The following is a 23,586-nucleotide window of genomic DNA, read 5'->3' on the forward strand; positions in this document are numbered from 1 at the left end:
GAAATCAGTGTCCAATGCTTAACTCACTGAGCTACCCAGGCGCCTCAAGAAATCTGTATTCTTACCAAGGGACAGAGAATACCGATTCAGTTTATTTTTGTAATCAGGGTGGTATGGTAAACACTGGTCTAATTAAACTTCCTAACTCTACATTTAAGGCAGTTGAAATTCCGTGAGGGAAGGTTGCCTGCCAGATGTCACACAGCATTTTAATGACAGACTCGGGACCAAAATCTAGGCTTTTAACTGCCAGTAAAGTAGAAATATGGCTATCCTGAATGAAGAGAAATAAGAACAGGGCAGCATGGTTATATGGCTGTTAGTACTGAGGTTGCTCGAGGGCTCTTTGATCACTGGCCCACCAAGAGTGAAAACTTGCCATGTAAAAGGTAAAACTTAGCTTTACAATAGTCCTTAGATACAACCCCACTTATTAGAAATAAATCCAATTGTATGTTTATCTACTCAGTTACTTCTTATTTTTATCTTGTAAAACACCCTAATTTGTAGTTAGTCCTTCATTTTAATACTATTTTGTGTTGTTAATGTGCATTAAGTCTTTTCATGAAGCAAGCCAATAAAAGGCAGTGATACACTTGTAAAGAGCTGTGATTGATGTGCCTGGCATACTCTTGCATTTGAGTAGGGACTCACATATTTGAAAGGCTGAATGATTTACACTTCATTTTCTCAAGGATATTGAGTAAGATTTTTTTTTTAAAGATTGTATTTATTTATTTGACAGATCACAAGTAGGCAGAGAGGCAGGGAAGCAGGCTCCCTGCTGAGCAGAGAGCCTGATGCAGGGCTGTATCCCAGGACCCTGAGATCATGACCCGAGCTGAAGGCAGAGGCTTAACCCACTGAGCCACGCAGGCACTCCAAGTTAGATATTTTGAAATTCTTAAACTGTTTCTGATTTTAGAATTAGAAAAACGAGGTTATTTACCTGTGTAACTTTTAGCACCCTTCATCCTTCCAAATGTACTTCTTGTCTGTCATGTAGGAGGCATGATTTGGCACTGATAATACTGGAAAAATAAAAAAATTGTCCCCTCTATCATGGAAAATATAAGCCAGGGAATTACTTGGGGTCGCAGATTCCTCAACTTTAAAATGGAATTACTCCTACTTCATAGTTTATTGTGGAGATGAAATTTAGATGATAATGTAAAGGACCAGCGTTGTACCTGCATATTTTAGGAACACAGTGATTGTTCTGCTTCCTTAAAAGATGGTATCAAGATATTTGTTCTGTTTTGAAATTATATTGATAACATGTTCTATGTATTTTTATTTAAATTTATATGTATAAATTAGCTCTACAGGTGATCATATATACATATTTGTATTCTTATCTCTTTGTGGCTGTGACTGTAGGACTATAGTATATTGGCCATTTTTATTTAAAAGTGGTTTTATATAATTAATTTCAAAATGACTACGTGTATATGTTTATAAATACATTTATGTGTATGTATACCTCTGTGCGTGTGTGTGTGCGTGTGTGTGTTTGTATACACACACAATGAATCTAGCTGACCCTTTTCACCGGGGCAATATGAGAAACTATGTGTACCATATACTGAACCTGTATATGCTACATATAGTGAAAAAACAGTAAAATACTGCTGAATAATCAGGAATAGGATTAAAATGATTTGTTAGTCTAGCTGTCCATCTACCATCCATCCATCAGTTTGTCATCCACCTGGCTGTGTATTGGTATCTAATCTATGGTTATTTATTGTATATTTGTATATATTTATTTAAATGTATCATCTGTACACTGCAATTTTGTTTTATGTTTGTAATATAACGTTTATACTTATATAGCTAATTTAATAATTTTATTCATTTTTATTGATAGGATACTAAAGAAAGCAGCATTTTACTCCTTTTTTAAGGGCCCCTGATAATTTCTCTGTATAAAAAAAAGTTGTTCAGAGCCACATTCTTTATATACCTGGGTAAACATGCTAATGTTAAAAGCTGGTTTGGATTCCAAAAGTGCTTGCTTTAAAACAATAGTAATAGACACATCTTGAAAATTTGATTCCTGACCCTGAAATGTTTGTGATTAGTATTGGGTGAGAAAGAATATAAGGTATTCGTGTTATAGGTAAGTAACTTTGAACAAAGATGCTTTTGACATTTTGAGCTGGATAGTTCTGTTTTTTTGTAGAGGACTGTTCCAAATACTTCATGTTGTTTAGAATGTCCTTCTTCTTGGGCACTAAATAAAAGCTGTACCTCCACATAGAACCCCAAATACCTTTCCCCTGCCAATTTCAAATGTCCCAGGTATTATGCACCATTGAAACTGCTCTCTTATGGGTAATTATTAAGAAAAAAAAAAAGTTTGGCATAAAGCTGTCCAGATGCTTTGAGATTTTATCTTATTTTATTTTTTTTATGCTTTGAGATTTTAAAAAGAATAGGTAAACATTGTAAATAATCTAAATTACACTTAAGTAATTGATAGTACATTTATAGTAAAGGTTTTATTTATTTATTTGTCAAAGTGAGCACAAGTAGCACAAGTCGTGAGCTGCAGGCAGAGGGAGAAGCAGACTCCCTCCCTGAGGAAGGGACCCCATGTGGGTCTCGATCCCAGGACCCTGGGCTCATGACTTGAGCCAAGGGCAGATGCTTAACTGACTGGGCCAGCCAGGCATCCCTCGTAGTATATTTTTATTTATTTATTGTAAAATGATGAATTAATATTTTTTGGTTTTATTTTATTTTTGTATGTATTGATGGTAAGACTTGCCTTCTTCCTATCTGTAGATCTGTGTCTAGCTTAGATAGCCAACTGAAACCCCTGGAAATATTGATAGGCATTGAGTGAGAACAAACATAGCTAGGTAGAATCCAGTGTTCTATTGTATGTATTTTTTTGTTGTTGTTTTTCTTCTATTATGTTTTGACACCTTAAAAAAATCTTTCTGCCTGGGGAGAGACTACTCCTGCTGGGGCTAGCCAATTCCTAGCGATCGCAAAGGACTCAGCTGGGAGCATGCCTTTGATCTGCAGAATAACTGGTGCAGCGCTGTACCTCCTTTGTCTGGCCTGTATGTTCTAGGAGGCAGTCTTCATTAATCATCCCATGGCTAGGTATAAGATGAGAGACCACCTTTATAGCCCAAAGACCCTTAATTATTTGCCACCAGAATTATCCAAACTAGTTAATCCTGAACTGTTGATCCTGCCTTGCCTTGGTTTTCTACAGAAACTCCAATAAAGCCTTTGATCTAAGCTCCCTTTCCTTTGTTTCTGTCCCCTACCACTTGACCAAACTGTGATACTTCTCCTGTGACTTCTTGTCTGTGAGGATAATAAACTTTGTTTTCCTGAGCCTCTTCTATGTCCCCTCTCTTGGCTACCCCTGCCTGCATAAAAGAGAACACAGAACAAGGTTGTTACATATAGCTCTATGGGATACTATTTCTGAAATAAGTTATTGGAACTTTTGACATAATGAAGTATGCCACAGGAGTTCCAATAACTTCTCTTACTGTTGTTTCTTTTCTTCTATATAGTTGATAATTCTTCTTGTTTGATTGTTTTTAAGAATTGTTTTATTGAAAATTCTGCAGGCCTTATAATATTTTGAATAAATAATGCAGATTTGAGTGCATTCATCATTTTTATGCTTATTGATTTTTACTGCTACTAACTGAGGCATATTATGGAACTTAACTGAAAAATGTCATAATAAGGAACAGATTGTGATGCTCTAACAAAGAGATCCTGGAATATAGTGGTAGTAAGCAAAATAGGTTTTTGTTGTTTTCTGTAACACAAAGCAGAGGAAGAGCCCTCAGGCCGCCAGGGCACCTCTGTATCCTCAGTATATGGCTTCAGTCTCTGTATGTAAGGTGATTGCCCCTTTGGTTGCTTTCTCCCACCAGCCAGCCAACCAGCCAGCCAGCAGGAAGAAGAAAATGGGCCAGGAGAACACAAAATCATTCAGGAAGTGAGGAGTGACAAACCTTCTGTCCGCTCATATCTGGAACTTAATCACATGGCCACACCAAGCTGGAAGAAAGGCTGGAAATGTCTCTAGCTGGACTGCCGCTTTAAAATTGAGTCATTCTGTTGTTAGAGAATGGAGCACTTGGATATTGGTGGGCAACTAGTAATTCCTGCTATAAACATATACATAGTTTCTGTAGAACATAGGTTTCTATGTACCCAAGTATCCAAGTACCACCCAACTGGTAAATCCATGTTTTCGAGTTCAGTATAGCACAGAGCTCTACTGGGAATGTCCTTTGAAATGGGATTAAAACATCAGTTAATCGGAACCAGTCTGCTTGGAGCCTTGTCTTAACTGGATTCCCTCTACACATACCACTCCCTCTCTCTCATACTATACCCACAAAGACATACTTAGCGTGTCATTGTTTGTTCATGCATAAAACAAACATTGATTAAAAGCCAACTGTGAGGCTCTGCCTGTTAGGTAGCACAGATGCATTGGTGGTATTGTCTCAACATTGCTCATGTTTAAAAATATAATCCTCAGAGTTCAACAGAATCTTTTGTGTTCAAAAAAAAGATGATGCTTTAAGGATTTAGTGCTTTCTGCTCTGACCTAAAAGTAGACCTTTGGTTTTATAAATGCCAGTAAAAAAAACAGTACTTGTGGAAGAATTTGGTATATTTTGGTTCTGTGTTCTTTGTATTTAACCTCACTTCTTGTCCTGTGGATATTTTCCCTTGGATACCTGTGACTAAGCATCACATGCGTAGTTGTGAAAAGATGATAACGTCTTGAGGATATACAAGTTCTCTCTTTGAACTCAAAACAGAATTATTCCTTTGTGAAACATCAGTTCCTCAAGATGAATTTCTCACTGTATCATTAAATGATTTACTCTGTGCTTATTCGAGGAAGCCTGCAATTTCATACATACTGTATTCTGGAAGGTATAGACAAAGGCACTTCTAAATGTTGAACCAAGCGACTGAAAATGTGTTACTTTTCTTTGGTATTTTTTGTTTTTTTTAAGATGGGATCAGCCAATAACTTGAATGAATGTACACTCTTACTGAGTCCATCCCTGTTCCAGGTCTCATGGCTTTGGAGCCTTATGCTATTTATTTAGCATGGGTACAAATGCTTTAAAAAAAAAAAAAAAAAAAAAAAAAATCTCACGGGGTGTGGTGCAAAAATAATGAATACTGTTATGCTGGATATAAAAAAAAAGTAAAAAAAAAAAAAAAAAAAAAAAAAAAAAAAAAAAAAAACGGAGACCACAGATGGAGTGTGGTAAATAGGGGGAAATGGTAGAACATTGTTGATTGTAGGTTTCTTCTACAATTGCATTAGTTTTCCTCTTTGTATTACATCTGGATGAAAGTTAAAAAAAAAAAAAAAAAAAAGCTATTATCTTTCAGTGAAAAAAAAAAAAAAAATCTCTTTTTTTGTCATTCATTTTTATTAAAATAAGGACAAAATTCAGATGTGTGTTATCGTATTTTTATGAACAAACACTGCTTTGGGTATCTGACACTGAAATTGTGCCTAGTTTTACTGCCACTCATTAGTTACTGTTGAAAAGGAAGTTAGAGGTATTATGGTAGAAAATCCCATGTGTGAACATTGATGATTGCCTGTTCTCTGTTCAGCAGCCATGTAAGCAGGGCCGGTTACTATCAAAATTAAAAAAAAAAAAAAAAGCTATCATTTTTCTGCATTTCTTATTATAGAAATAAGACATGCTTATTGAAACTGTGCTGGAAATTCAGAAGTCACCTTTTTTTAAAAAATTCTTTTTACTGTACTTGTGAAGGAACATTAATTTATGTATCAAAGGTATTAAATCTTTATTTTGGTTTGTTACTTGCCTGTTCTTTGTATATGGTAAAATTTTTTCAACATACAGAGGTTAACATGTTTTATGCTTTCCAGTCTGTATAAAATCTTAACTTTTTCTACTTTTAAAAATGCTCAGAAAGACTCCTATATATTGGGTAATTTTTTTTTCTCATTTTATAATCTATATCTACATTTTAAAATATTCAGAATTTAATGTGGTCATAAGCTAAGATGTTAAAAACCCTTGTTCCCCTCAAAGTAGTTAACTAGTTTGTCAAAGGCAATTATTGAATAATGTTTCTTTCTTTGTTTCATTTTTAATATATTCCAGGTTTTTTCTGGGTTAATGTATTTACTGGATTACATCTGAGCTCTAATGAGAACACATTTCATAATAATGAAGGATTTAAAATGAGCTGGTGACTGGAAAAGAAATTTTGTATTCTTCTTTTTATATAGGCATTCTGGTTTTGACATTTATTTTAGCATGTGTTTGACTATTGATTCACTTTCTGAGTTGTGTGCAGTGTTCCAGCAAAATAATAATTCCATTTTTGTAAGTGGGCTAATGTATTTATTAGTATCACCTTCTACTCTGAATCCAGGTGAAATGCTAAATACGTCATTGAATCGATAAATGTAAGATTTCCTTGTCATTGAGGTTTTTGCTAAAATAGTTGGATGTGAAGACCTTTGCTTTATTTAAAGATTTTTTTGAGAGAGAGAGAGAGAGAGAGAACGCTTGTGCATGCACAGGAGGGTGAGGGATAGGGAGAATATCAAGGATATGGCCCGCTGAGCGAGGAGCCCAAGATCACAGGACCCTGAAGAGTTGGATGCTTACCCAACTAAGCCACCCCGGTGCCCCCCCTTTGCTTTATGTAAATAGATTATGTGCTTTTTTTTTTTTTTCCCCACCCAGAGTAGAGTTTTACATAAAGAATTAATTACTGGTAGAATCTGACATTTTTTCTTTCTTTTTCAAGGGAAAAATTTATATACAAATGAATATGTGGCAATTAAACTGGTAAGTTCACCTTTCTAATTTTCCTGTTTTGTCTTTGATGAATAGTTTATATTTTACTTACTTTTCTGTTTTCATATCATTTGTAATTTGAATGTTTCCTGGGAAAATGATATGCATAACTGAATTTTCTGTCACTAAGCTGCAGGCATAAGCATGCCCCTCAAGTATGTGATAATGTATAGATGTCTGTGTTTCTATGCCACGAGAACGCAGTCCCTTTATTTTGATAGCAATTTAGAATTTCATTTTCGAGTTTTGGCACAGTTTTTCATTTAAAGAACCTGGCACATTGGCATTTTTTACTGTTGAAAAACTAGAAAACGAAATTTCTCTTAATGAGTCAAGCATTTGGACAGAAGTGTCCTTAGTATTCAGGATTACATTCTTTGAAAATATATTTCCAGGTAGTTTCCAAAATCTCTTTTTCTACCGATCTTTTCTGTATGGTAATACTGGCTCTTGTTTGACCTTCAGGGGTTCAGAAATTATTGATGTGAGTGGAGGATAGCAGGGAAAGCAAAGTCCCACGGGACCTTTCTGTAGTCCTAACTGTGCCAGCTATGACAGCTGTGAGGCAGCTCTTCTCTGGAGGAATTGGGATCTGGGAATTTTTATGAGACCCAACTTTCTTCAGGCACAACTTTTCTCTCTGGCTTGCCAGCCAGATTTCCCTGAGGTTAAGCTCGAGCGGCTTGGTTTTCCAGTCCTCTTGCCATTGTCAATCTTGCTTCTGCCAAAAGAACCACTGTTACTAGGGTAATGTGAGATTAATATATAAGGAGAGACTATCAGAAGAAGAGGCAGCAGAGAAATAGAAAATCTTTGGAGATAAGACAGAAAACTTGGACTACTTAATTTTAAGTGTCTCTGTGATTGTAGACGAAGTTTGGCTATAACAAGGCTGTTTATTTTTGCGGGGAAGTAAAGATGCACAATAGGGTTCTGATTCCACCAGGAGAGACTGGCTGGCTGACATGTGCTTTGGTACTGGCTTTTGCCTAGATGAGTTCACCTTAGTGTTAAGGTCTCTCTTTGGCTTTATGGTAACAAATCTAGTAGGTCATCTGTTAAGCTTGTCACTGGCAACTAAAAGTGGATTTACATTAACCATCAGTTCACACCATCAGTCAAGCTCTCAGAGATATAAATATTTGGAAGAATTAACTTCTAATTTAAAGTGAGGTATTTTACTATTATTAACACGCCCCAAATCCACAAATCATTGTAAACATGTTTGCTTTCTGTAGGCCGATCTGCATAGAAAGCAAGTTAAAATGACAAGATTCTCTTCTGATCATGAAATCCAAACAAGGGACAAGAGTTTGTATGAATCACAGAGGGAGGCTGAGGTTGCAGGCATTGGACAGTGTCTAAAAGAGCATTGCTGACTTTCATGTCTTTGGAATTCTTCCTTTTTCCATGTTCTAGGCCAGCAACCTAGGATCTAGACATTGTGTGGTGTTGGGAGTGGGGGTGGCACGCAAGGATAGGAATGTGGCAACACCCATATTCGGTGTTATTGCTCTAGCGGCCGGCCGGTAGTGAGCAGCTCCCAGGAGCTGTGATGGTGAACTGATAACGCTGTGGCGCATCAACCACGGTGTCAAAGCAGGAGCCACTCTTCTAGGCTCACCTGCCCTTGTCTGTTTCAGGCATTAATTGGTAACTCTTAGATCTTGTTACTCTTAGATTCGGGACTTGTTTACCCTGCTTGCTCCATTGACGCCTTAGTAAACATTTAGTATGTCATCTCTCAGTCTTACATATACACATGTGTGTACAACTCTTTTTAGTTTTATCTTTATTATGTCTCACTATGCCCTTAGTTATTATTTTCCTTTTATTTTTTGAACAATCTCCCTCTGCTCTGATTTGCCCCTTTTTATAAAGCACATTGCTCAGTGCTACGTATAATAATTGTGGTTTCCTTGTGAAACTGGCAATTTTTTTGGATCTGTGTCTAATACTTTGAGGCTTAAGTATGGTATAGAGGCACCTTTGCCTTGAATTCACCCAAAAAATAGATTGGTAGGACAGGAAAATAGCTTGGTAGGACAGAAGGCATTTCACATAAACTACTGGACCATCGTTTGGTACTTAGTTTATTAAATATTTTTATATACAAAATATATATTTTGTGTATCTTAAATACGAAAATATTTATTTTGTTCAGGACCTGCCTTAAAAGCAATCACTTGAAAATATTATGTCTGTCTACCTTCAGTGCCATCTGATTTCTATTTTTTGGTTACAAATAGGGGCATTTTGATAATAGTGGTGTTCAGAGAGCAGATTTCAGTAACTACTTTCAGTTCTATCTCTTAGAAAGGTTTTCACATTTACTTAATGTTATCCTAGTTCAGATTGGTAGTTTGTTTCTGGGTAATTTGTTAATCTGACCTCAGCTGGTACCCTCATCTGTTGTTTGCATTCATCTAATAACCTAGTGTTCATGAATAATGAAAATGTCAGCCTGTTAAACTTTTGTTATATGATGGTGTAATAAAATTTTACTGCTAATAAAGTACTGGAATCAAGCTGAACTGACTTACCTAAATTAGATGGGAGTTTCTGTTTTTATCTAGGGAGTTTTCGTGAGTGAGTAAGTTGCGTATTTAATTTCACTGGTGATTGCATCTTTCATTACATTTTATGGTTACATACTTCTGTAGAGTTAAGTGAAGAATTTATAGGTATTACAGCACTCACTATATGGAAGGCACTGTTTTAAGTCATGTATGTAAATGTGTATATATATGTATGTATATATATAAAATATAAACAGTTAATGAATGTGTATATAATGATGAGGATAAAGTTTTATCCCTCTTTAGTAGAGGAGGAAACTGAGAAGTACAAAAAGGTTAAGTAATTTGCCAAAACCACTCAGCTAGTACATAGCAAATTTAGGATTCAAACTCAGAACAGTGTAGTTTTAGTGTCTGTTCTTTTAACTATTCTGTCCTACCTCTCAGGAGCTAAGCTCATTGTTTTCTCTCACAATTATGTTTATGACTGTAATTGTTCCCCTGGGATTTTACTCACTTCTTATCTGAAGTCTTTGTCATGGGTTAGAGTTTTCATTATGATAGGTCTTGTTATAGATTTGTTTTTAGTTCTTTTGTTTGGGATCTATATTCCTCCTGAGTCTGTGGTTTGTTGTCTTTAATTGGTTCTTGAAGATTCATAGCAATTACTTCTTCAGTTGTTGCTTCTGCTCACTTCTTTTCCTCCTGTTGTCCTGGGACGCTTATCAAATGTCTATTAGACTTTCTCTGTGTATTGTCTAGGTGTCTGATCTTTTTTTCCCCCTATGTTTTCCATTTTTCTTCTTTCATAATGCATTCATTCCGTATAACTTCTTTAGAGGCATTCTACATCATTTTCTAGTTCTGTGGACATTCTTCCATATATCTTCCAGTTTCCATATTCTCTCTTCTGTTGTGTTAACTTGTTGGCAGACTGAGTTTGCAAGTTCACTTATAGAAGTCTTAAAAAAATTTTGAAGTTCTGTTGGTTTTGTTTAAATATTGTTACATTGTTATACTTTCCTACTGGATCTTATACAGATTGCCTGTTACTTTGTTAAATAGTTTCCTGCTTTCTGCAGATATTTTCACACACTTATTGCTTATTACTTATATCTAGAGTGTCTTTTGCTTTTGTTTATGTTGTTTCTCTCTCTGTGTATATAACTCTTAAAAACATTATGTTGAGTGAAAAAAGCCAGCCACACACATATAGAACATAGACTGTGTAATGTCATTTATATGAAATCCAACAACAGGTGAAACTCATCCAAAGGTGATAAAAGTCAACAAGTAACCACCTCTGAGGGAAGGATGATGGAAATGTTCTAAAGGTTTTTTGAGGTGGTGTTTGTGGGAGTATATGTAGTTACCTAAACTCATGGGTATAATACTTAACAAACTCTGTGTTTTATTGTAAGCTATACCCTAGTTAAAATTTAAAAAAAAAATCTTGCTTCTGTCAAAATTTTCTTCTTTGTTCTTTCTCACTTGTCTGTGACTTCCCTTTAACCTAGAACTTTTACATGAGAAATACAGAGGTCACTTCTTGGGAATGGGAGAAAAAGAGTAAGAGCCACCATTTTCCCTAGTCATGAATGTTTGGAGTATAATTTTCTTCAGGGTCAAAGAGTCAGACATATAGATTTCCTTATTGCTTCTGCTTCTTCTATTAGCCCGTTGACATTATGTACATTTATGGTATCAGTTGTTTTTACTTAAATGTAAAGTTGATTTTTATTTGGATCTAACCTTAGGGAAAGATGCCTTCTAGAATATTAAATTATGCAAGAGTTGACACCAAGATTTATAACATTTGGGATTGGGGCCTAGTGATGTTTTAATAATTTAAATATTTTTTTGTTATTTTTGTTTTAATTAGGAGCCCATGAAATCCAGAGCACCACAGCTACATTTGGAATACAGATTCTACAAACAGTTAGGATCTGGAGGTAAAGTCGTGTATTATTTTTTACATTTGTAATAAAATGAATTGTTATCATAACTCTTTGGTTTCAAAGAATAGTATTTTAAATTCGGTTAAAATGAATCATTTCTTAAGGCTGTGCTTATAAGACATTTTTTCACTAGATTCTTAATGTTTTCATTTTATTGTTTTCAAGATTTTATTTATTTGTGTATCAGAGAGAGAGAGAGAGAGGCAGGCAGAGGGAAAAGTAGGCTCTCTGCTTAGCAGGGAGCCTGATAGGGGACTTGATTCCAGGACCCTGGGATCATGACCTGAGCTGAAGGCAGTTGCTTAACCAATGGAACCACTCAGGCGTCCCTCCTTTTATTTTAATTATGACAGTTTGGGGAGCTTACTGCATTGCTGCTAATATAAATAGAGAACATTGTGAAAAAAATTTAGTGTGAGAATACAAGATGCATATGACTTCTATAGCCTTAGCCTTTTTGGTGGTATTATAGTTGTTGAAATGACCTATGACATAGTGGTAGGCTGAAAAATGGCCCCATAAAAGATATCTATATCAGGGACACCTGGGTGGCTCAGTTGGTTAGGCAGCTGCCTTCGGCTCAGGTCATGGTCCCGGCGTCCTGGGATCGAGTCCCGCATCGGGATCCTTGCTCCGCGGGGAACCTGCTTCTCCCTCTGACTCTGCCTTCCACTCTGACTGCCTGTGCTCGCTCTCGCTCACTCTCTCTCTGACAAATAAATAAATAAAATCTAAAAAAAAAAAAAAAAAAAGATATCTATATCATAATCCTTGGAACTTGTAAATTTACCTGTGCAGGTGTGATGAAGTTAAAGATCTTGTGATGGGTAGATTATTCTGGATTATCTGGGTATCCCCTAGACACAGCCACAAATGTCCTTGTAGAAGAGGGGCAGAGGGGTATTTTAATACACAGAAAGGAGAAGGCAAAATGGCTACAAACTCAGAGACTGGAGTGATAGAGCATAAGTAGGGAATGCTCAGTCTTAAAAACCTGGAAGAGGCTTCTAGGATTCTCCCTTTGAACCTTCAGCGGAAACATGCCCCTGCCAACACCTTGATTTAATCTGATGAGACTGATTTCAGATTTCTGTCCTCCAGATCTGTGACAAAATAAATTGCTGTTTTAAGCAACAAGTGTGCAGTAATTTCAGTGACTGTAGGAAGTTAATACAGGTTTTTTTTTTTTTTAAGTACAGGTGTATTTTTATGTAAACTCTAAAATTAGTGAGAACAGATATTTTTGGCCATTGGAAAAAAAACTAATGAGAAAATTTCTTATAGTAGGTTGCATTGCCTTTATGTGGAAGCCTCTCACAGCTATGCTTTTTGTTTACTTCTGTTCTGCTAACTGTAATGATTTTTTATGTGTAGTTTCTTATCAGGTAGGAATATTTTGTTTCCCCAGGTTTAATAAAATAAAGTTTTTTCATGTGTCTTTTTGTAAGTACATGTTTATATTCTAATTCATAGAATTGAGCACTTAATGCATTATTAATTTGCATATTCTTTTTTTCCTAACAGCATATTTTCCAAATGAGTAGTCACTGTGGGGACAATAAATTGACATTTTGTGTTAATGTTTTTTATCACTGTAGGCTTCTTATAATGCACATCTAAGTCTGATACAGATAGACCTCCAGGAGTTACCAAAATTATCATTGACAACTGAGATTTAAAGGATAGGGGGAAATAAAACCAATTATATGTGAAACCATACATGTTAGTTAGAAGTAGCAAGTGATAGAAAGCCCCAAGAAACTAAGTTGGGGGGGGTGGGGAGTTTATTGGCTCATCTCCTGGAAATTCAGAGAAGGGACCTATTTATAAGACATTATTGTATCCAGGATTTCAAATACTGCCATGAGGGACATTCTTGAATTTGTTTCTGTGCTCTGCCTCTGTGTGTGTGTGTGTGTGTGTGTGTGTGTGTGTGTGTGTGTAAGTGTAAGTGTGTAGTAAGCTTCATTTTCTGGTTGGCCCTTTTTATGAGATGGCAAAGGTGGTTACCAGTAGCTGAACTTAGCAATTATAATGTCATTTCTTCTCTTTTCTTTTCAAATATTTTATTTATTTGACAGAGAGAGAAAGAGAGAGGGAGAGAGTGAGCATAAGCAGGGCAAGTGGCAGAGGGAGAGAGAGAAGCAGGCTTCATGCTGAGCAGGGAACCTGGTGTGGGACTCCATTTCAGGACTTCAGAATCATGATCTGAGCCAAAGGCAGTGCTTAGCTGAGTGAGCCACCGAGGCATCCCTATAATGTCATGTCTTTCCCGAAAATTCTTGCAGAAGTTCTAGGACCAAATCTTACTGTATTATTTTATGTCCCATGACTTTCCTTGTTTTAATTGCTATGAATTTGATTGCCCAAACTTAGGTCTTTTGCTCATCTCAGTACCTACCTGAAACTCCAGGACTGAGAATGGGGTAAGGTGGTTGCCTATTGGGAAACTGAGGTGTTAATCAGAAGGAAGATTGGATGCTGGGGAGATTTAAAGACAACAGATCAATCATTACTTACATAGTAAAGCTATCATTTAAAAAAATCGGGTTGAACACTTTAATTAGAGAAGAATAAATAAGTCAGTTTAGAGTTTAGGGAGTCATTGAATTAAACATCAAAGGTACACTTAATTTTATTATTGTATTCTTTGCCACAGGGCCCACCATGTAGAAGACACTCCATATATATCAGGTGATCCCCCTGTGCTTCGTGGCATAGCATTTACACAGATTGAAATATGAATGGTATTGCATGAAGCTTTCAAGTGTGAATAGTTTTGAGTATTTTATGTGAATCATGTCAGTTTAGGTTACTACATAGATAGTTTTTTTAATCAAACATGAGTTTTGGAAACATTTGTGAGTGCCCATGTCATCTTTGTAGAAAAGACTTCAGTTGTTTGGGGAGGGACTGATGATTTTTAAAATAGTTTGATTTTGGGGATGCTGGCTGGCTCAGTCAGTAGAGCATGTGACTCTTGATCTCAAGGTCCTGAGTTCAAGCCCCACAGTCAGAATGGAGCCTGCTTAAAAAAAAAAAAAAAAAAGTTGGATTTTGGAATTGATACTTGAAAGGATTGTATTTTCAGAGTGCTCTTAGTCATAAATGAGCCATTCAAAGTAATTTAGCTTTAACTCTCTTAAGGTACTTTAAGTTTTATTTAAGTAGCAGTTTCCTTGTTAGTTCCCTTTAAAAATAGGTATAGTTAATCAATAGCTACACTATTTAACAAACCCCTAAAACTCAACCACGAGAAAACAGGCAGTCCACTTCAAAAGTGGGCAAAGGGTTTGAGTAGACTTTTCTCCAAATATATGCAGATGGCCAATAAGCACCTGAAAGGATGCTCAGTATTAGTCATCATTAGGGAAATGTAAATCAAAACTACAGAGATACACCACTTCATACCCATAGAATGGCTGTTTTCAGACAAATGAAAAACAGCAGCAACCAGTCAACAAGTGTTGGTATGAAGGTGGAAAAATAAAAATCTTGGTGCATTGCTGAGGGGACAGTAAAATGGTACAGCTGCAGATGTTGTGGAAAACAGTTCCTCCAAAAAAAAAAAAAAAAAAATCAAACCTATAATTACCATTTGATGCAGCAATCCCACTTATTATCTGTACCAAAGATTGCCTGCTAACAGATATCCAAACAGCTATGTTCAGAGCAGCATGATTTGCAGTAAAAAGTGGAAACAACCTAAGTGTCCATCAGTGGATGAACAGATAAACAATGCGATCTATACATACAATGAAATATTCAGTCTTTTTTCTTAAGATTTTATTTATTTATTTATTTAGAGAGCACGAGAAAGGGGAGGGTCAGAGGGAGAAGCAAACTCCCTGCTGAGCGGGGAGCCAGATGTTGGGCTTGATCCTGGGACTCCAGACGCTTAACTGAGTCACCCAGGTACCCTGAAATATTACTCAGTCTTAAAGAAGAAGGGAAGTTTGGACACATAGTACAATATAGGTGAGCCTTGGGGACATTTTGCTAACTAAAATAAGCCTGTCACAATAGGACAAATACTATGTAATTCCACTTATTTGAGGTACCGAGAGTAGTCAGATTCACAGAGACAGGCAGCAGAATGGTGGTTGCCAGGGCCTGAGGGGATATGGAAATGGGAAAATATTATTTCTTGGGTATGGAGTTTCAGTATGAAGTGATGAAAGCGTTCTGGAGTTTAGTTGTGGTGCCGGGTGCACAGCAGTGTGAATATTTGCCTCGTGCCATTGATCTGCACACGGACAGATGATTAAAATAACACATTTTCTATCATGTATGCCTGACCACAGTAAAAACAAAAATTAAGAGATGGATTTATTTTGGGCTGCCTGGGTCATTAATCATCTGACTTCGGCTCAGGTCATGATCCCAGAGTTCTGGGATCAAGTCCCGCCTTGGACTTCTTGCTCAGTGGGGAGTCTGCTTCTCCCTCTCCCTCTGCCTGCCGCTCTGCCTACTTGTGCTCTATCAAGTAAATAAATTTAAAAAAAAATTTTAAAAACAGATTTGAAAAGATTTAGAATTATTTATTGAACTGTCTCTGAAAACATACATAATTTCTCTAGTTCTGCCTGTCTGGGTTTTGAACCTCCAGTAAGTCCTTATGTCTCTTGTTCTCTTTCTCTAACTGCCCAGTTTTTTCCCTGTTTTCTCTCTCATTTGTTCATTGAATCTGTTTTTTACAGACAGTGGGACTGTATAGCTTTAGTGCTTAGATGAGGGATTGGCTCTCTCTTACTACTTAGCTTTCCATAGGATTATAATAATATTGTGTTTGATACCATGATCACGTTCTGTGATAGCGAAGATGTGATATATTGAATAGTCTTGTTTTGTTATGTCCAGTCAGCATTTACTGAGTCAAAGAAGATCTAGATTTGGGAGTCATTAGCACATAGGTGGTTTCTAAGACGAAGGGAATGGCTGGGATCCCCCAGGGGAGAGTAGAGTGTGACTTGAGAAGAGGAACAGAGATAAAAACACACTGACCTTGGCGTTGGGCACGAATGACTTCGTCAGTAACAGGAATCACGACAGCAGTAGTTACACAAGTGAAGGGATGTTTTGTGAGGAAAAATAAACAAGGAATTCTCAGGTAGACAGACCATTGTAGGGTTGATATAGTTGCTCAAAAGTAAGGCATCGGCTCCCTTTAGCTTCCTCCTCCTGTTTTTCGTATGTGGCTTTTATCTTAAGATCTTAAATTTTTTGAAACTGGAGGAGGGAGAAAAAGATGAAATTGGTGTCTAAATAAGGATAACTTCCAATTCTGTTTTTTTTTTTTTTAAGATTTTATTTATTTATTTGACAGAGATCACAAGTAGGCAGAGAGGCAGGCAGAGAGAGAAGGGGGTGGGGGGAGCAGGCTCCCTGCCGAGCAAAGAGCCCCATGTGAGGCTCCATCCCAGGATGCTGGGATCATGACCTGAGCCGAAGGCAGAGGCTTTAACCCACTGAGCCACCCAGGCGCTCCGTAACTTCCAATTCTTTACCTCTTGCCTCCATTCTTAAAATTTAGTTATTCATTTTTGTCCCTAGTGGAATGAGAAATTCTGTATACTTAGAATTTTGCTCCCTCCCTTCTTTTCTCCTTACTTTTTCAGTGATCTTTTTCTCTTCTCAAAGGCCTGTTTGCTTTTTTTGGATTATCTTTTGATTTTGGCCAGTTAGGATGAACACAGAGTTCTGTCCTACCATTTAGCATAAAATTTCTTTGTCTTTCTGGGAACTCACTTTTCTGGTTGCTCTCAATTTACTGTTCCTTGAAAAGATCTTTGTATTTTCATCTGTATGTATTCTCCTTTGGGAATGTCTTTCTTTCTCAACAAATTTGTTTCTTCAGGCCCTAGCTAAATATCAACTCTTTTGCAATGCATTTCCTGACATTGTTTTTCACTCTCTACAAAAATGCTTCTTCTTTGACCTGACATAGTTTGAATATATCTTTGCTTTTCATGTATCATACTATATTTCATTATTGTTTGCTTATGTTTTTCCCCTCCACTAACAGTTGAACTCTTTGAGGCAAATAAAATGATATATTTGCCTTTTTATCCTTGAAACTGAGCAGAATGCTTGACAATTGTAGTTCCTTGGTAGATGATTGAACTGATAAATTCTTAAATGAGAGGTACTGTTTTCTTTTACTAGATGTGAAGTTGTGATATAGAATTCCCAGAATTTCCTGTAGTGTTTTTTTAAAACTTCTGTGATGGGTTTTGAAAGTTTGATATATCAGTATTATAAAGATTGTTATAGTATTATAATTTTAATTTATTTCATTTCTGACACAGAAGCATAGCCCTACCATTTCAAAAATTTTATTTGTTTTAACTTATTTCATTTGTGTATTATTCTCTAATTAGGCAAATTTAATTCCTCATTTTAGGAATCTGGAAGTAGAAGGAAAAAAAAATCAATGATAAGTATTTTTTGAAATAATGGAAACGATAAACCTAGGAGATAGCCAGATAGTTATCTAATTAACTGAACTGTACAGTTCAGCCATCTAAAAATAATAACTTTGTAGAGAAGATAGGGTTTAATTATTAGAATAATGTGGTTTTTTATTTACTTGAATTGTTGATACTTGATGAGAGTGCAGGGACTATGTTTTGAAATTTATGGGGTAATTTTCTCTGAAGATCAGTGATTCTAAGTATTGTTTCTTTTTGTTAATTCTTCACATCAAATGGTTTTCCAAGGCCCCTCTGTTGGGGGGCAATTATTTATTCCTCAGAATCTCTTTATTAGCTGATAATCTTTCTCTCAGAGATTAAAACAACCTTTCTTTGTCATAAATTATTGCTTACCAAAGGAAGTAGAATAATCTTTTTTCTGTTATAAATTACTGTTGTTGGAAATCTGCAGCTATAGGAGTGATATTAAACACCCTGTTTGAGACCATGCATATGTTAAATCATTGTTTCTAAGTCCATGCCTTGGCTTTTTGATGTGCTCTGAACTATGTAGTTCTAAACAATAATTTGATAATAGCTGCAGTGGCTCTTTCAGAAATCATACCTATTCGTAGTATTGTCTTTCAGGGGCTGTTAAAAGAGCTCCTCTCCCTGCCTTGTACTGACCCCTCTGCCTTCTTGGTTTGTGTCTTGTTAAAAAGTCAGGATTTAGTTGTTGCCTCTGTGTTTTATAGACGCCTCCATTTTCACATCTTTTCAAGGCAGTTTCGGTCTGTTTGCTAGCTGAATGTGTGTTGTTGATCCCATAATGTATGGAAATTTGATCATACTATTTACTAAAAGAAAGGTTGTAACAGTACAAAGCTTTTAAACCTGGCTATATCCATTTGTTAATATCTGAAGTTTCATTTATTCATAGAGAAGCCTGATTAGAGTTTTTCTTTGTTGAAGAAATTTAAGAAATTCTACTCTTTCCATGTATCTACTCTTTCCGTCTATTTGAGAAAACAGAGAAAATATGTAAAAACTATTAATGTTAAGTGAATATATTAATTAGGATGTCACCTATTGTATTTTGGTATTAACAAACATAATAAAGAATATTGTATGGGTGAGCCAGTGGTTAGTGTAGATTTAATCTCGGCTCAGATAACCTACAGTTGATATAGCAGCTTCCTAGAGTTCCCTTTTCTCTTAGCTGAATTGCTTTTAGAAGTCCTCTTAAGTATACATAATATTCCTCATTCCTTATGGAGGCCTCTCTGTATGGGAATTTCTGTCACTTATGGAATGTTGAGCTCTTAATACACAAGTATGTTGCTACTTTTGATAAAAGTATACAAAGTTTTTGTGTTGAAGCCCTTATAGTTGATGGAAAATGTGTACATTTAAAGAATGCTGTACGTTATCAATATAAGAAGGAAGGGTTAACAGTGGTTTTAGTTTGGTTTATATGGTGCAGATACTAGATTAGTTGTATGTGATATGGTAATTATAGTATCTTTAGTGAGAAATTAATCACATAAGAATCTTAAATTTAAAAAATACCTTTGAGGGGCGCCTGGGTGGCTCAGTGGGTTAAGCCGCTGCCTTCGGCTCAGGTCATGATCTCAAGGTCCTGGGATCGAGTCCCGCATCGGGCTCTCTGCTCAGCAGGGAGCCTGCTTCCCTCTCTCTCTCTCTGCCTGCCTCTCCATCTACTTGTGATTTCTCTCTGTCGAATGAATAAATAAAATCTTAAAAAAAAAAAAAAATACCTTTGAATAGAGTAGGACTAAATGGTTATGGATTTAATTTTCTAAAATGCAGCATCATTTTAAAATTTCTCTATGTAATAGTAAAAAGATTCAAAGTTTAAGGCCATTAAAAACAGTATGATTTCATATTTTGTTTTAATTTTTGATTTAAATATCAAGTATCCCATTGTGAGAAAAACATTTGCAAACTAGAAGGTTGGGGGTGAAAATGATACAGAGGATTTATTTTTTTCCTTAATTAATTAGGCCCAGAGAATAATAACTAAATAATGAATAATAGGACATTACATAATGAATATAATTTTATTTGATATTCATACAATATTCTTTATTCATGTAATATTCAGTATTCAATATAATGAACAATACTTATTTGTAGGTGTTGGTGTTGTTATTTTTTTAATGTTCTCTGAAGTTTAGAATAATCTCAATGTGTAAATAGAATTATCACAGAAAGGACTGTTTTTTGTTTTTCATTTTTTCTTTTTACAGTGAGGTGGCTTTATTTCATTTGGGGGTATGGTAGAATTTTATTACTAACTGTGGGGGCTGGAATGTAATGGAACCACTGTTGGCCAAGTCTGGAACTCAGTGCACCTGCTTGTTCACATTAGAGCTTGCTGTACAGCTGGGTCAGCATTTCTCAAACTTTTGGGTATCCGGATCCTTTTTACCTCTTCAAACTTTCTGAAGATCCCAGAGACCTTTTGTTGTGAGTTAGTAGCTATTGATATTTTACCTTATGAGAACTCAAAACAGAAATATAAATATGTTGCTGTATTAATTCATTTTTAAATATCACTGACATTTTATAATTACAACTTACCATATTTTCCAAATCAAAAATATCTGAGAAAAGTGTCCTTATTTTACAAATTTGCACAGTTCTTTAATGTGTGGCTTACTAAAAAACACCTAGATACTCCTTTTCTTCTTCTTCGTTGAGTCCATTGCCATATCACATGTCATATAACCTCTGAAAAATTCGACTTTTCGCTTGTGAGAGGAGAGTGAAAAAGGTAAATGACATCTTAGTGTTTTTACAAAAATAATTTTGATGTCATTGACCTCCTGAAAGGATCTCATGGGCCACCCCTACCCCCCAACTGTGTATCTCCAGAGCACCTGTTGAGAACTGCTGAGCTGAGAGTGAAAGCATTTATGGTAAAGGTTAAGAGCACCTTAAAGTAAAACTTCCTTGGAAAAGAACATACCCTGCGTGATAATTCTGTATAGTATTTCTAGTCAGATTTTAAGTTTTCTTAAGCATATCTGTAGAGTTCAAATTTCCTAATCAGAAGGTTAATGGTTTTGTTCTAATCCTTCCCCTAAGAACAATACCAGACCTGAAAAATGGAAAGAAACATCATGATATTATTTCTTTTAATGATAATGTTTAATTGTCGCCCAACTCTAAGGAACTGAAGTACTTCCACACCTGGCAGAAGTACTTCCACACCTGGCATAAGTACTAAGCAGTCTTTAAAAGTGTTTGTTAGACCTGATACTGTTCTGTGACTTAAATTAATGAATGTTTTATCACTTAAATAGAAGGCTGAAATAGAAAATGAAGACACTTTGAAGCCATTAAAGTAAGGGGGTTTTTGAGAAAACTGAAACAGTTTTTGTCCCTGTGCTGATCTTTCCATGGCATTATTAATACTCAAAGGTATGTTATGTAAATAGCTTGATTGAATGTGCATGTTAGGTTCATGGTAATTCTCCTGGCTCATGTGAAACAGAGCAGAGCAGATGTACTCTTTTAAAATCAATTTTAGGAGACTAAGGGTGAGATTGTATTTTCAAATAGTATATGAATTTTGTATTTTTGCCCACTCTTCAGCTTTTGTTGGGAATAGATACACTTGTCTTGAAGATGAGGGGTGCTAATAAGCAGCCCTGAGAATCAGTGATACTGGAAGTGATCAGAACTAACTTCCATAAATTCGCATGGATGGCTCTTTATAGTAGTCTCACAAAGAATTTTAGAACAAGTCAAACTGGGTGCAGTGTGAGTTTACAGTTGAAACTTCACTGGATGTGAGACCAAGTACAAAGCTTGCTCCTGCCTCTTAGTTCATTTGCATTCCTGCAATTAAGTAGCCAGGTACTGTGATCAGGAGGCATGGATAATGATGTAACACCTCATTACTCTTCCTTCTAAGCCTTCTTCCTGCCTTTCTCTTCTCTCTCACCTTCTTTACCTTCATCTCTCCTTCCATAAATCCTCTACCGGGTGGTCTTGCCTCTCATATTCATACTGGCTGGGGTGGTTTTGTTTTGTTGCTGCTTGGGGTACTCCCCAGCTCCTGTTCGTTGGTTGCAACGTTTCCTGACGCCTAACAACTTAATTTTGTTTGCTCAGAAAACTGCCCAAACTTGTCCTGGGAAATGAAATTCTAGTTTGACCTTTATAGTGTTTGCTTTACGTTCTTGATTTTTTAGGAAAAATTACAACTCTTGAATTTATACTTCAGTGACATGAAATTGGTATTGAGATACGTTCTTAATACTTACCTAAGAAGTTTGTACACCCATTGATTCATAGAACAGTATGTATCTTGAAGAGTCATTTAGAGTTATTTTTTCTTTTTTCCCCCTCAGAAATTTTTGCTGAGTCATATTTTAAGGTAAAATTATGTTGCATGATAGAGCTGAAGTATTTTCGTTCAAATTTAGATTACGTGTTAAATTTACTCAATAAAATGTAATGCTGTTTATGGAATTTAGCCATCATGAGTAAAGTAGAGCTATGTAATTTTGAGACACTTTGAAGCCATTTAAGGGAGTTTTTGAGAAAACAAAGTTCTTGTCTCTTTGCTGATTTTTCTCATGGTGTTATTATGCTCAAAGGTATATTATGTAAATAGCTTGATTGACTGTGCATGTTAGATTCATGGTATTTCTCCTGGCAACGAGTTGGCTTGTATGAAATAGAGCGAAGCAGATTTACTTACGCGTGCCTTTCCTCATCTATGGGAAATTGTGTGTTAATAATTAAAAAAATCATGTCATGCTTAATAGAGATTGTTTGATAAGAGGAGATTTGAAAGTTGGGTAAAAATTGAACTTGGCAGCTTGGATGGTAGAACTGGAGTAGAAATTTTTGAAGTGCAGCTTTAGAAGAGCTCAAAATAAGGCAGAGTAAATCAGAACCTTTGAATAAGGCCTGTACCTTGTGTTAGTGGGGTATGCTGGGAGGGCTGGGGAAGCCACACACATTATAAGGCCACAGAGTCAGAATGATATACTTAGCTTTGTTTTAGAAGCTCCGGAATGAAGCTAAGAGTTAACAAGAGTAGAGGTACCCTTACATAATCTTCAGTATTTGGGAGAATGTTTAAGAAATACTTGCTCAGGGAATTAATACATGGATTAAATAAATGGAGTCTAAATCATTTTCCAGTTCAAGATATTCTTTGTGGTCCCAGAAGAATCTTTTAAAAATGAGTATTTTATTCCTAATTGTAAAAATAGCATGGGGTTGTTCATAGCAATTTGGAAAAGTTTAAAAAGTATAAAAATGGGAATAGAAATCACCTACACTTCCAGGAATCTGTTAGCTTTTTGGTTTTTCCTTCCAGTCTCCTTTCGTATTTGTGTTTAATGACTCATTAGAAACATTTTATTTTAAAAGTAATGTATGGTTGTTGTAAATGACAAAATTAATCACTTCAGACTTATAGAAGTAAAAAGCAGAAGTTTGTCCTTCACAATTTATCTCCATAGGTAGTTAAAGGCTATTTTAAGTTACACAGTGTGGGTATGACAGAGTTGGTTTAATTAGTCTAGAGTTGATGAATGTTTAGGTGGTTCCCATTTGGTTTCTTTTTCTTTAATTTTCTTTTCTTTCTTCCTTTTTCTTTCTTTCACTGTTCCCAACAACATAGCTTCAGTATAGTTGTATGCATGTTTTTGTTTATTTTGGAAAGGTTAGGGCAGTTGTCCCCCCGCACCCCGCCCAGAATGTCCCAGTTCATATTTCTCTAACAAGATTTTAACTCACAGCCTTGTTAGTCTAGGCTAATTAATTAACTTTTAAATTATAAACATCC

General features: G+C 35.9%; 1 protein-coding gene across 6 annotated transcripts in view; it reads left to right on the forward strand.

Annotated features, from left to right (window-relative positions):
- Nucleotides 1–23,586, forward strand: part of CSNK1G3 (casein kinase 1 gamma 3) — a 112,886-nt gene that overhangs the window by 39,460 nt on the left and 49,840 nt on the right. For all 6 annotated transcript variants that reach the window (XM_032335489.1, XM_032335492.1, XM_032335491.1 and 3 more), the window contains exons 3-4: nucleotides 6,814–6,854; nucleotides 11,265–11,334. In XM_032335489.1, the coding sequence (XP_032191380.1) occupies nucleotides 6,814–6,854; nucleotides 11,265–11,334 (111 nt within the window). The remainder of the gene's footprint in view (nucleotides 1–6,813; nucleotides 6,855–11,264; nucleotides 11,335–23,586) is intronic.

Source organism: Mustela erminea, chromosome 3 (assembly GCF_009829155.1).
Source record: "Mustela erminea isolate mMusErm1 chromosome 3, mMusErm1.Pri, whole genome shotgun sequence".
Taxonomy (NCBI): domain Eukaryota; kingdom Metazoa; phylum Chordata; class Mammalia; order Carnivora; family Mustelidae; genus Mustela; species Mustela erminea.